General features: G+C 46.9%; 1 protein-coding gene across 2 annotated transcripts in view; it reads right to left on the bottom strand.

Moving 5' to 3' along the window:
- The window catches only part of CDK8 (cyclin dependent kinase 8), a gene marked incomplete at its 5' end in the record, with an annotated part of 83,629 nt that extends 70,277 nt beyond the window's left edge, over positions 1–13,352 (bottom strand). For both annotated transcript variants that reach the window (XM_084279302.1, XM_084279303.1), the window contains one exon: positions 13,225–13,352. In XM_084279302.1, coding sequence (XP_084135428.1) covers positions 13,225–13,352 — 128 coding nt within the window. The remainder of the gene's footprint in view (positions 1–13,224) is intronic.
- Between the last annotated feature and the right edge of the window lie 901 nt (positions 13,353–14,253).

Here is a 14,253-nt window from a genome sequence, read left to right as displayed (position 1 = left end):
TTTCACACTGACTCCGCTCCACATTTCTCAGTATCCCTGATGGCCTGTCTTAGCTCTGTTCTACCCTGTCTGGGATGAAGGGATTAGAAGCGCCTACAATACTGAAAATAGGATTTACAGCAACAATGACACTGTGTTTTGTGCTCCACTCCATTGGTAGCAAGCCCTGTGATCCTCTCTGCCTTTTAGCAATTACTCTCACTGAGCTGGTGCTTTCACAAAACCATCATTATAAACCCCAAAATCTCCCTTTTAAATAACAACTTCAGAGGCTACTGTTGTGAGGGTAAAGAAAGGATTGTTTTACCCCACGCATCACACCAATGAGGATGATATATTATTGGAGAAGGATTCTGTGATATTGAAGGCCAAGCCTTCACAATCAGCCCCTTACCTTCACTACCCCCATCAAGTCCCTTAGCAGTTTCCAGAGACTTCCAAACAGAACTTCTGAGCAGCACAGATTCCACTAATGACCTCTCACCATTCATTCACACCTCTGTCCAGAGAAAGGCAATCTCTACATTCAGCTGAAGTCTTTGGTAGGGGATTTCACAGAACCTTTTGGAAATCTAGAATGATTACATGAACTACCATTGCCTTAACCTGTGTGCTGACTCAGGTCAGAGGAGTTCCATAATATTCAGAGGTGTAGATTGTGTTTTAAAAGCCTGTTGTCTCTTCACCTGGGTACCTTTCATGTGTCTGCTACCTCTGCTCTTGGTTCAACAAACCAGTTTCCACTCTTCCCAAAAAGCCCTTTTAAAAACCGATCTCACTAACTGCTCCCTTTCATCTTCTATGGCTGGGAGAGCTCAAAGCATTGGGTGATACTTTCTGGCAAGTAATTTGCCTATTTCACTCCTAACTCTTTCAGAGGTGTGAAGGAGACTTACCAACTGACTGCCCTTCATGTCAATTTGTCCAAGAGCCCCATGCCCAAACACTGCAGTTTGAGGCAGATCATGTTCTTTCATAATGCATCAGCAAAATCCAAGCTTTGCTCTTGCTGCCATTTCACCTCCTCTAAACACCCCTCTTATAGGTCAGTGGTGCCCTGGTCCTACAGGTAGCATTGTGCTACTGATGCATCTGAAAAGAGGAAGACAGGAGATAGGACAAGGTGAACTGGCATGAAGCTGTGCCAGGGCAGGTTTAGACTGGACATTAGAAACAAAAGTTTTACTGAAAGAGTTGTCAGGGCCTGGAACAGGCTGCCCAGGGAGGGGGTTTAGTCACCTTCCCTGGATGTGTTCAAAAAAAGGGATCTGGTTTAGCATAGGATGGGAATGGTTGGACTTGATGATCTTCAAAGGTCTTTTCCAACCTTGTGATTCTGTGATTTTGTGAAAAGGGAATGTTATTTTCATGCCTTTCTCAAGGCACAAGGGGGCTTGTGTATGTATTTTAGAGGGCTTATAGGGGAAGTCCCCCCCTACAGTTATACACTTGACCTACCATCACTTACCTTCTATTTCTATATTCATCAGACTTAATTTTTCAAAGAACACGTCCTCCCAAAGGGCTCCTTCATTTAACTATTTCACCATAACAGATTTTTTTAATTGATGGTTTTACAGTGTGTCTTGAGTGATACACACTCACTGAGAGCCCAGCAAAGCTTCAAAAGTGGCTCCCAAGCCACCTGCAACATTTCACTTCTTGGCTCCCTTTTAGCTTTAAGAAGCCAACTCCTCCCATCACCACCCCCTTCCCATCACCACCTCCTTCCCCCTACCCTGCTTTATTTAACTGAAGTTGAGCAGTACGTTGAGCAGATTTCTTACCCTTGTATAGATCCAGCATCCCTCCAGGAGCAAAGAACAAACCATGATCAATCATCACAGACAGCCCTCAGTAGTAAATCTGAATCTCCCCTTTCATCTTACCGTAAGCCAAGTCCCAAGTCAACTCTCCCATGGTGAGTGCCTTGACTAGCTCTTTCAGTGAGTAGCTACTTGCTGTCCCAGTTTTGTCTCTGCATCCCTGACAGAGCATCCCCCCAACCAAAAGGCAGCTAACAAGCCATTCAGTGCTGCATTTTCTGCTCTCTAGACTCTCTGATCTCACACTGAATAAGCAAACTAGTCAGGCAGATGGAAGTGCAGCCCTAATGCTGTTTTCCCCCATGGAATTCTACCCATAGAGCTTTCAGTCCTGCAACAGCTACTCCCTTTTTGAGTCTTTCAGTATCTGACACTCATCTGGCAGAGTCATATAAGCTTCCAGTTGAGCTTGCACACAACTGAACTAACACTAACAGTGAATGGCACTGTTAGCACATTTACTTGTGAGGGGTTGTTTTGTTCAGCCCTGCTTAAACAGGATTGACATTCACCCGAAAAGAAAAGAATCTGAATGCCAAGCACTTCAAGTACAGAAAGTCAGAAAAGATTCAAATTACACTCAGGGACAAGTTTGCTGCCTCGTTGTCCTGAAGTCCACCCAGGTCGAGCTTTGCTCCAGTTGCTTTTCTTACGCTCCCTTCCTCGCACAGGAGCTGCCTGAGAACAAGGGACTTGATGAAACCTGACTTTCCAAGGCTGCTTTGTGCAATTATCCGGTGTCTGAAAGAAAACTAATTGAAAGCACACCTGTAGCTGGGGCTCCCCCTCACAGGGTAAAGCTGTGCCTCCCCCAGAAAACAAACCCTGGCCAGAAACACAAGGTGGAATCTGGCGTTGGCTGCTTGATTGGGATCCTTTTGTATTCCGAGTTCTCAGCCGCATGTATTATTCACACAGACAGTAATGAATTGAGTCTTAGTTTTTTTGTGCAACTCTCAAGTGTCCTTTATTCAAATGTCAACATCTTGTAGGCAAGGTGTTACAAGCACACAGCATGGAGCTTTCCCAGAAAAACAGGCAGATTGTTTCAGTGACCTTTACTTGTGTTCTTCCCCCTTCGCACAACGTGCATTTTTTCAAGCCTAATTTTAATTTTGGATGTTTAGGCTATCATCTGTAGTTGAGAAAAATCACTATGTTTTCTTGAACATTTTGTCCTTTAAAGGAACTATCTGCAGCTTTATTCCTGGCTTACAGTTATTTCCCTGCAAATTTGGATCTGACTGCACAATATGTTTGGCCATGCTACCACTTCACACTCAAGGTAGTCAAGACGCAGTTGAACAGCAACTTTTGCCTCAGCAGCAGTATCTTTTTGCTCAAGTATTGCCAAAAAATTTTAAAGGACTCCTCAGTATCCTGATCTTCACATGCTTAAAAGTCAGTCCTCTACTAAGATGCAGAAAACATAGGCAATAGGGCAACATCAGCAGGCAATAGGGCATTCTCTGTTTAAAATCCCAGAGTATTAAAATGTCTATCCTGTACCTTTCCTACATAAGCTGCTAAGGACTTTGTATGCTTCTACAAAAAAGTTCAATACATTTATTCAAATAGTTATTTCTCAGATGGGAAGCCTGCAACACACAAAAGTCAGCAACCAGTTCACGAGCGGCCTTGTACCTAACAAAAAATTGTAACTATGAACAAAGCTCTGCTGTAATCCCAAACGTGCTATTATGGGGGCTTGACAAGGTCTCAGAAACCATTTGTTGAGCCTCGGAGGAGACAAGAGAGAACAGCAGGCTAGCCAGCCAGAACACAAAACCCTCCTGAATGGTTATCAGCCTGCACGTAGCAGTAACACAGGGCATTACTTGCCACGCTCGCAAAGAAAAGATGGGGGGCGGTGGGGGAGAGGAGCCTGAGAGTTACAGCATGGGCAGGAGGAAGCCTGAAACTGAAACTTCCTTCCCACCCATTCATGCAAGATGGGTGTCTCTGCTCTCAGGGCTGCTTTACAGTAGGATGCCAGAAAGAACAGCAGCCTTCTATTAGCAGCGGAATCAAGCATCTTGATGCTCCTGCCTCAGCTTCCTTACCTTACTCAAACTTAGATAAACGTCAGAATCCATAGTTCTGATTCTTCTTGTAGCATTACAAAACTGCTGGTTTACTTTGCTAATGCTTTAAATGAGCATAAAAGACGACAGCAAATTACACCTTGACTAAACACAGTCTTCATCAGCCTACTCTGTTTCAAAATGAGAATTTTTACAAGAACTATTTGACATCCCTTTAGCACGGTCCCTTTTGTGGTATTACAGATACAGCTCCTCTTCCCCCAACACAGGCCCAGAATGCGTGTTTTTTACCTCAAACCATTTGACCTGATCAGATCTTTGCATTTAGACAGTGGGGAATTCCATAAGAAAGCAAAGAACCTTGGGGAGGTGAAAAAATGAATCAGGTTTTATAAATGCCACAGCTCACACAACTACTGGGAGAGCTACAAAAAGCTGCAACCAGAACTAGTGCAACCTGTGTGACCAAGACAGCAACGCTGCAAGTCCATCTTCAATGTCCCTGTACCTCAAAGGCTCCAAGTACCTCCCATCTCTCTACTCAAGGACTCTGGACAGCCACGGAATTCTTTGTTTTCAGTTTCACAAACCCAGAGGGTATCAGTATGTGTAGCTATACAAGTAACACTTTTTTTTCCTCCTTATGGGTGAGACATTTCTGATGATGTTGCAGGTATTTGGAAGCTGTATTTTCTACTGAACAGTCACCACATGCAGAGACAGCAAACACCACTGGTTAAAATCACCACACAGGCTGAATATTCAGCCACCACAAGTTATCCTTTTCCAATCTGCAAAGGCCAGCCAAGTCCTGCAGAAGCAGAAAGGTGTTAGAGCCTCACCACACTCACCCTTGAATGGGTGACACCATCACTCAAAAAAACAAAACATCCCCACAAAAAACTAACAAGTACCAACTCTCCTACAGTTTGCTTTCACTCTTGACATTCCACAGTCAAACCATTTCAGTTCTACCCTTTTCATGTTCAGGCACATACTGTTTTCATGTGTGCAAAACCTAGGATGGCGTTAGACTTGACACTGGAAATAAGGGGGGTTCTTATGTAGGACTTGAGAGGGAAAAGGACTATTTGTGAAACTTCAATTCTCTGCCTGTTACCAATGCAACTTTTGTTTAAAAATATTAATCAGTTTTTTCACTTTCCAAACAGAACACACTACCAGATCATCCAGTTACTTATGTCCCTCCTCCCTAACCCCTTCCCCCCCCCCAAATCAGCATATTTTATACGAGTACCACTGCAAAAAATAACTACAACTGCTTCATAGGCAGCTGTAAGAAGCAGCTCAAGTCACCCTCCTGTCACTCATCCTACAGGCTCTTTAGGAAAATTCAGATTAACATCACACTTCAAGACCAAAGGATTATCCTGCAGAATTAAGAACCTGAGCCAAGCCTGAAAGACAGACCGTATGGCAAAAATATAGAGAATGCAAACATTTTACTCTAAGAGACAGCCACATGCCAGGCAAATGGTAAAGACTGAAGGCTGCACTCGTTTTGCCAGCATGGAACAAAGGAGATCCCATGAATGGCATAAGATATCTCCTTCTGGGCTCTAGCCCAGCACTCCAGCATTTTTTTTCTAAAAAATAAAAAGATACTGGTTGCCAGTCTTGAGAACCACTACTCATGATCCTGCTTTCCAGATCTCACTAAATCAAATTCATCTTTAAATCCAAATAAAACATGAAAGGAGACTGCAGCCTTATGGAACTGGAGCTGCACGTCATGGCATCAGCCACAGTAGAGGTGGGAAGACACAGTCCACACCAGCAGCTTGTCTCCCAGCTAGGTTCATCTGACTACAGCTGCCTGCCCAGACTCCATCCCACATAATCACAACCCCACAATGATAAGGATCCACAGGAGAAAGAATCTTCTTCCCGAGAAAGCTGGTGGGGGGAGGGGGCGGGGAGGGCGGGAAATCAATAGAAAAAAAGTAAAAGTAGCATTTTGTTTAGAAGATGCTGCTACCCAGACATTTGCAACGGATGTCCTGCTCCTCACAGACTCATTTCGGTTGGGAAAGGCCTCAGTATTATCAAGCATAACCATTAACACTGCACTGCCAAGGCCACCACTAAACCAGGTCCTTCAGCACCATATTTACACATCTAAATACCTCCAGGGATGGTGACTCAACCACTACCCTGGAGAGCCTGTTCCAGTGATTGACAACCCTTTCAGGTCCAATTTCCAATCTAAATCTCCCCTGACACACCTTGTGGCCATTTCCTCTTGCCCTATCACTTCTACTTTGGCTAAAAGACCAACCCCCACCCGCCTACAACCTCCTTTCAGGGTGTTGCAAAAAGGGAGAAGGTCTCTCCTCAGTCTCCTCCAGCCTAAACAACCTAGTTGTTCTTTGCTGCTCCTCCTAAGACTTGTGCTCCAGACCCTTCACCAGCTTCACTGCCCACTACCTGTGGAAAATGATTCTGGGGGAAGATGGAAGCATCTCGTTATTAATCAGCTATTCAGCTTGATCGATCTGCTCCCATCGCTCCTTCAGGCTGCTGTTGCACAGGGTTGGACTACAACTTCAAACACACATCCAAGCCAACCATACCTTCATTATGTTTCCACTCTACTGTCCAAATTTCAGTATCAGTAAAAGAATCTGGTCTTTAGAAACAAGAGATTTTTTTCCACAGTTTCTGCTACAGCAGTCAGCAAATTATACAGCCCTTTAGAGCCCAATGCTAATAAAGGACACGTCCCCTGTTTTGTGATGGGTTTTGGTTTGGGGTCTTCGTTTAAAAAAAACCCAAATAACAAAACCACAACAAACTTCTAAAAGACTTTAAAGCAGAACCACCAAAGAATATCCAAGAGCCAGAGCAAACACCTCCCCCCTATCATTTGGCAGAAAGCAGCAGCCTCTGATGACATGCAACATCTCCACAATCACCACTCAAAAACTATTCCCTCATGAGAAATCAAGCAGGGCAGTACAAGCTCACATTATTTGCTGGTATTATTCCAATTTACAAATCCAAAATAAAAGCAGATACAGATCTCTGGTGTGTTGCAATACTGTTCTCACACACTCATCTTCACACTTCTCAAAGGCTTTGGGTGCAGAGTGAAACACTAACTCCAGGCTATGCCAGCTCCACCTTGGCTGGAGGCTACAGCCAATATAAATCAACCTATCTGGGACAAGATCACACCAAATAAAATCCAAGGGCCACAGAAGGGCTCTCAACACCATGACTTTAAAAACCTCTAAGGCTTGGAGCCACCTGAACGCTTGAGGAGGAAGCAGATGGGAAGAACAATTATAGGAGTGGTTTACCTGAAAAATTAAAGAGCACGAGGCTTCACGCAATACCTCATGCATGCCTCATTATGTAGACACAGTTTAATTAGGAACTTTCTAACTATTACAGTAATGGATCCAAAAGAGACTCGGGGCATATATTTTAACAAGGTAATACCACATATTACAGACACAAATAAAGCCTGTGGCATTTAGGAATTCCAGGCTATTGTTCACGGGAGCCAGAAGCCAAAGGCTTGTGTACCCGCTCTGCAGCTCTCACCAACCGCCTGTAACCTGCTCCATCTGCTGCAGTGAGAAATGGTTAAACTCAGCACAGGCCAACATTCAACTGAAAGACCCCACCATGCCTATTAAAGTGAGAGATGATGAGACGTGTTTGGGAGTTTACAGTGAAAACTAACAGCACGAACTTAGACTCATGGAATGGTTTGGGTTGGAAAGGACCTTAAAGATCATCAAGTTCCAACCCCCCTGCCTCGGGCAGGAACACCTCTCACTAGTCCAGGCTGCCCCCATCCAGCCTGGCCTTGAACATCTCCAGGGAGAGGGCAGCCACAGCTTCCCTGGGCAATCTGTGCCAGGGCCTTACTACCCTCCTCGTGTAGAATTTCTTCCTAATATCCAGCCTAAATCTATCCCCTTCCAATTTAAAACCATTGCCCCTCCTATCACTACATGCCCTTCTTATGTTGGGGTGCCCAGCACTGGATGCAGTACTCCAGGTGGGGGGTCATTAAAGGGGAGCAGAGGGGGAAAATCACCTCCCTTGACCTGCTGGCCACGCTCCTTTTGATGCAGCCCAGGATACATTTGGCCTTTGGGGCTGTGAGCACCCACTCTCTGCTCACACCAAGCTCAACAACTTCCTGCAAAGGCTTGGTACAGAATGAATCGAGACATTTTAAGTGCAGATCTTTGTTTCCTTCCTTGTCAAGTAAAATTTCTCACTGGACTCATTGGGAGTCCCACAGATAGAGCTAAACTCAATGCACCTCTCACTGAAAATCAGTTTGATATAAACATTGATCAAATAAGCAATCTATGATCTGAAGTAATCCAATTGATATGTACCCACAGACACAGAAAAAACTGGAACTGCTCTGGTGTCACCCTTAGGAACCTTATGCAGTGTTTAAATAAAAAACAGAAACCCAAATTCCTAAAGTAAACAGAGGTGGGGTCTTCTACATACACTACAGAGCTTGGTCTGATCTCTTAACTGAGCAGCTCAACTTCTAGAGCCTGAGAGCATTCGATTTGTTACTGAGGTGAGTCAGAAGTGACTCTTATCAGTAACTTACAGAACAGACATGGAGCTCCACTTCTCTCATTCCTTTGACAACAGGTTCTGCAGTTTATCTACGTTCCATTTAAATATTATTTTAAAAAAATTCCACACCCCTCTCTTCAAATATGAAGAAGCAAGAGCAGCACGGACATCTTTTACACCACCCAAGCTATTCCTTATTTTATCTACCTTAAACCCATTTTGCCTTCTCTTTTTTTCCTGAAGGGAAATACTTTCCATCTCTTCAGCTTGTCTTTTCACAGAAGTTTGAGAGAATCACCATCATTCTTGCAACATCATTTTGCCAGTAAGTAGAAACTGTCACCTATCATACTGGAGATGAAGCAGCAGGAGCAGTTTACCAGACATCTACTGGTTTTCTGCCATTCTGTTTCTTATACAAATCACAGAAGCCCTCAATTTTAAAAAGTGGATATAGATTTGATTGTTTGGGATGATGAAAATACATTTGTGTGCTGGACTTCTTCCACCATTCAATTACAGCATGTCAGTACATCCAAATGGATCTGTCCCTCCATCTACAGCAGTACTCCCAACACAGAACTGCAATAGTGGAGATAGAATTTTTAAAAATATAAAAAATCCCCAACTGCACTTGTGTTTGGGACCTGCAACACGCCTCTCAGTTTCTGAGAGTGATGAGGAGAGCACTGGCTTGCTTACTGTTGGTTCCCCACCAACACAATTTCACCACTTCAGTCTCTTTCCAATAAGAAGCTTCCAATAAAGCACCGAGGGATGTTACTGTAACTCCAGATATTTGATTATATGCTGTAATTAAAAAGTTAGATACTATTTAACAGCAACATTCAATAGTTTCTTATTCTCATCTGTTAAACAGGAGAAAAGAACATTAGGAAACACCCCAGGCTGCCTGTGTCGCAGCAGCAAGGCAGCCTTGCTCCACAGAGTAAGCTTCTCTCCCATTTCCATAAAAGCAGAAGGGAGAGGAAAGTGAACAGAACAAAGCAGCACAAGATCCATCCCACTGGAAGTCGGTACCACTTTGGCACTAGCACAGGAGGAGCACACGCTGCCAGCACAGAAACCCAGCCCTGCAGCTCCAGGGCCAGGCTCCCACGTCCTGTTACCTGTGTGCCCATACCTGGCACTCAGCTCCTCGGCAGCTCTGAAGGAAGGAGGCTGGGCCAGTCAATTCAAATAATGAAACAAACACCAAAAAAAAATATATATATATATAAATCTGCACATTAATCCAACAAACTAAAAACTGCTGGTTTATTTTCCAAGTCTGGCACGAGTCAAGAAGGTAGGTTTAATGTTTGGGTTGAGCAGCATTCCTGAGGGAGCACCCAAACTGCACACAAAGAAGCTTTTATGCAGGAAATAACTTACATTTTCTGGACACAAAAAAATTCAACTATCCTGCTACCACTTGAGACGAGCAACAGTTTATCTGAAGACTGATGTTCTATGTGCCACTCCTGCATTCCCTTCCTGGTGTCTGTATACTGTGTTGACTGCCATCTCGTACACCTTTCTGCCTAAAAATAAACCCCATCAATCCACATAGTTTGTTCTAAGCTTCAGAGCCCACTACAGGTACTGCACTGACAGAAGGAATAAAAAACCCCAGCACCGTTCAATAAAAAGCCAGGAAGATCTTTTTCAATCAAGACACACTATAAATTTGAAAATAAGAGGGATTAAAATACAAATCTGAGAACAGAATGCAGCTTTGCTGCAGGCAATGCACCAGGTACGGCTCAGCTGCAATGCCTGACATCATTCCTCAGCTGATCTGATGTTTGACTGGGTCAAGTTTGGTAGCAAATAGATAAGAAACCCTCCGTGGAGCCACACCTGGTGATCCACTAAGAGGGAACAGTCATGTGTCCAAGCATCACTTTGCATCAACAGGCAGCATGGGGCTGGACGGGTGTGTTGGGCTGGAACAGGGCAAAACACCCAGGTTACACCTGGGTTACACAAAAGCACAGGCTGTACAACAGCTTAGTCACTCACTAGAAGGAGTCTTACTCTGTCAAGATTCTAGTAAGAAGGTCTTCCAAAATGTTTCCATGTAGATTTAATGGTGTACAATTAACTCCTTACAACTCTACAATTAGGACACGCAGCTGCACCCAGCTCCAAATCACCAAACTGCACCTCAGAGGCAGCTGGAAGAGCCATCAAGGGAAGAAAAAGAAAGGTGAACGCTGTCTTTAGCAGCATGTTAAAGACACAAGCTCTCTCTTGAGCTTACTCTTAAACTGGATTTTTATCACAGAGAGCTTCTGAACATACATTTGCATGAACGGAATTATTCCAGTTCTGTTCTTTTCTCTGCTTCTTCTATTCATTAGACATTGATACATAGATGTCATTTAAGAAGAGAGCTGCCCCAATAGTCTTAAAAAAAAATACTTGCAGTCCTGCAGCCTATTCTTCAATGTATTCTAAAAATAAGGATGCAGATTCATAGACTTGAAAGATTTGTGCTATTTAAAATGAGAATTAGAATCATGTACAAAATTTGTTTTAAACTTCAAGGGGGAAACGACGATAATTACCTAAAAGACAGCAAACAACTTTGTACAGTGTGGAAGATTGAGCTGTAGAAATACTACAAGCAACTCCAGAAGCAGATCAGCCACCCGTCGGTAGGTACCATCTGGGGAATCCTGAAACACTATCAGGCTATTTCTTTCAATATTTGCAGGTACCAGTATCCAGACACTGAACTGTGTTTCATACGCTCCCCACTGCAAGATGCAGCGCCCATCCATCCATCACTATAGCTGCTGCGTTGTTACACATTTGCTTTTGCAATTTCATTGATTCCTTTGGATACAGGAATGTAAACAGAGCCTTTTAACTTCAACCCTAACTCCATACATATAATTTAAGATCACATGTGTACAAGTATACTGTAAGCTATAAGCGCATCTACGGATGTTTCTATTTACGTATTTTAGTGTTTTTCCAAAGGCATTTACACAGTGTATTTAAAAAGAGAGTTTTCAGAAATCTGGAAGGGAAATGGGAGGGAAAAGAGACGTTAAATGAACAGTAAGGCAAAGAAAAAGGAGGCAATGTACATTGCTCACCCTGGTTTTGTACCCTCTAGTCAAATGCCAGAATTCCCCACACACACTAAGAGGAGAGGATTTAAAACCACACACTCTCAAGAACAAAGAGGAACTCCGACTGTAAAGCCACCTTTGAGCAACCAGCCTTTTTTTTCAAAGCCCATCATTCCAGTCTTTCTGAAATTCCTCCCAATGACACAACCACCAGCGATTCTAAACACACTCTCCCAAACAACCCTGGAGCAGAGTGACGATTCCACCAGAACTCTGGCTGAGTATCTGCTCCAGCAGTACCACGTGTAATGAATTCCCTGCACGCCGCTGCGGTCCAACACGCTGAGCAGCAGCGAAGAGGAGCCCGGCAGGAGCGTGAAGAGATGCAGCCCTATCTTTCAGTCCCTCAATCTGTCTGTCATATTACAGGTCTCCTTATCGGTGCTGGAACTGATGCAAACTTAGCGCTTGTGTGTAAGGCGGCTTGAGGCAACAGCTTATCACACTCACAACAGCTCATTCCCCTTCCACTCCCAAAATGAGGAGGGATTCAGGCAAGATAAGAGTTTCTCCTATGAACAGTTTTTAAGGATCCAGACGTGAAATTTGAGGAGCTACCTGACTCCGATCAGCAAGCTAAATTCACGCTGTAGTAACCGTGCCGCAATTAACACTGGAGTGATTAAGACACAGGCGAGAGGAGGTGCAACGTGTCCCGCTACAACCGCTCTGTGGAACGAGAGCTTATGTAAACGCAGCCGGGTCGCATCGCACCCACAGCTGCCCACACAGCCACCTCTAAAACTTGGTGGGTGGGTGTGTACGTGTGTGTTGCTTATCAAACATTAAAACGACACCCAGACTTTTAAAATACACCTTACTCAGCCATCAGCAAACTGAGCCCCACTGTGCCGAGCCCGTAGCAGACAGTACGGGTGGAATTCAGCATTTAGGACCGGTTAAGGAGAACAAGCCGCGGCTCTCCTGCTTCTTCTGCTCCCTACTTCCCATTGTTCTGCTCTTCGGCAAGTGATGCCATGTCACGGGCGAGAGAAACCCAGATGACAGTCTGCTAGATCTTTCTTTAAAGCCCTGTAGCCCAGGCATTGGTTTACTCGGGTCTGGACCCAGCACCGCTCGCACAGAAACCTCTTCTAAGGCATCTCCTGGAGCCCCGAAAGCGCCGTCTGACTTTGGGCTCCCGGAGCAGCCACCAAGACCACCCAAAATGGTGACCGCAAGTAATAAATCAGACGAAATAACGCGATTTAAAAATGGAAACGCATCAGCCGCGGTTCTGCGGAGGCGATGCCCCCCCGGCCGGACACGCCAGCGGCTGCTCGCTCGCCCGCCACGAGCGACCGGTAAGCGAAGCTTGTGCCTTCACTACGGGTTTTGATCTCCGAAACCGGCCGGGCTCAGCACACACCGAGGGGACGGGACGACCTGCGGGGACCCAACCGCGGTCCCGACGGCGGAACGCGGGGTATCACCAGGCGCCGGCCGAAGCGGCGGTCGCACCGAGAGCGCGGCGGTAAGGCAGGGCGGGAGAAAGGGCGGCATTAACGCGGGGGGACACGGGCCCGGGGCGGGGGGGCGGACAGTCCAGGGACCGCGGAGTGGGGACACACACACACACACACGTTACCGAGCGCCTGGGGCGGGGAAGCCCCGCTCCTCACTCACCCGTCCTTCCGCTTGGCTTTGTAGACGTGCCCGTAGGTGCCCCTGCCCACCTTGCAGCCCTCGTACTCGAAGAGGTCCTCCACTCGCTCGCGTTCCCCGGTCAGCTTCACCTTGAAGTCATAGTCCATCTTCAGCGCCCGCCGCGCCGCGCCGCCCCGAGCCGCGCCGCGCCGAGCCGCCCCCCACCAGCCGCGCACCCCGCCGCGCCCCGCCCCGCCGCCACCGGGCAGCAGCAGCAGCAGCAGCAGGAGGAGGAGGAGGAGACCCCGGAGCCGCCCCGCGGACCATCCAGGGGCGGGCGGGCGGCGGGGCTGGTCCCTTCCCTCCCGAGCCCCGTCCCCCGGCTGCTCCCTCCCCGCCCCGCCAGCTAGCGGCACAACAGCCGGTCTCCCCCGGCGGAATACGGCGAGCGCGCCCGGCCGCACTGCCGCAAAGAAACGTCGCAAACCGCGGGGCACCTCCCCGGCCCCGGGCGCGGCGGGCAGCGCACCACGTGGAAGGGTGGCGGGCGGCCACCTCCGCCCGAGCCCCGCCCCTCCTTTTTTCCTGTCCCGGAACGACTTGCCTGGGGGGTGGGGGGCTGCAGCACGCTGGGAGGTGTAGTCCAGAGGAGGAAGGCGGAAGGGCGCGGCGCGGTGCCTGCGGAGACTACAACTCCCGGCAGGCAACGCGCCGCGGGCCTAGGCCTCTGCGTATGAGGGTCCCTGGCTCGCTCCGCATTGGCGAGGGTAGGTGTGGGCTGTCGGTTAACCTCGTCGTGACAGTGGGCGGCAGGTTGGCCGTGATCTAGTACTATGCCATGTCAGGCCAAGGCCATGGCAAGAAGTCCAATGGGATCCTGGGGGGCATCAGGAGGAGTGTGGCCAGCAGGTCACAGGAGGGGATCCTCCCCCTCTGCTCTGCCCTGGTCAGGCCCCACCTGCAGTATTGTGTCCAGTTCTGGGCTCCCTGGGATAAAAAGGACAGGGATCTCCTGGAGAGAGTCCAAAGAAGGGCTACAAGGATGATGAAGGGCCTGGAGCATCTCCC

The sequence above is a fragment of the Gallinula chloropus genome (genome assembly GCF_964237585.1).
Source record: "Gallinula chloropus genome assembly, chromosome: 1".
Classification (NCBI taxonomy): domain Eukaryota; kingdom Metazoa; phylum Chordata; class Aves; order Gruiformes; family Rallidae; genus Gallinula; species Gallinula chloropus.
This window is presented reverse-complemented; position numbering and strand designations above follow the sequence as displayed.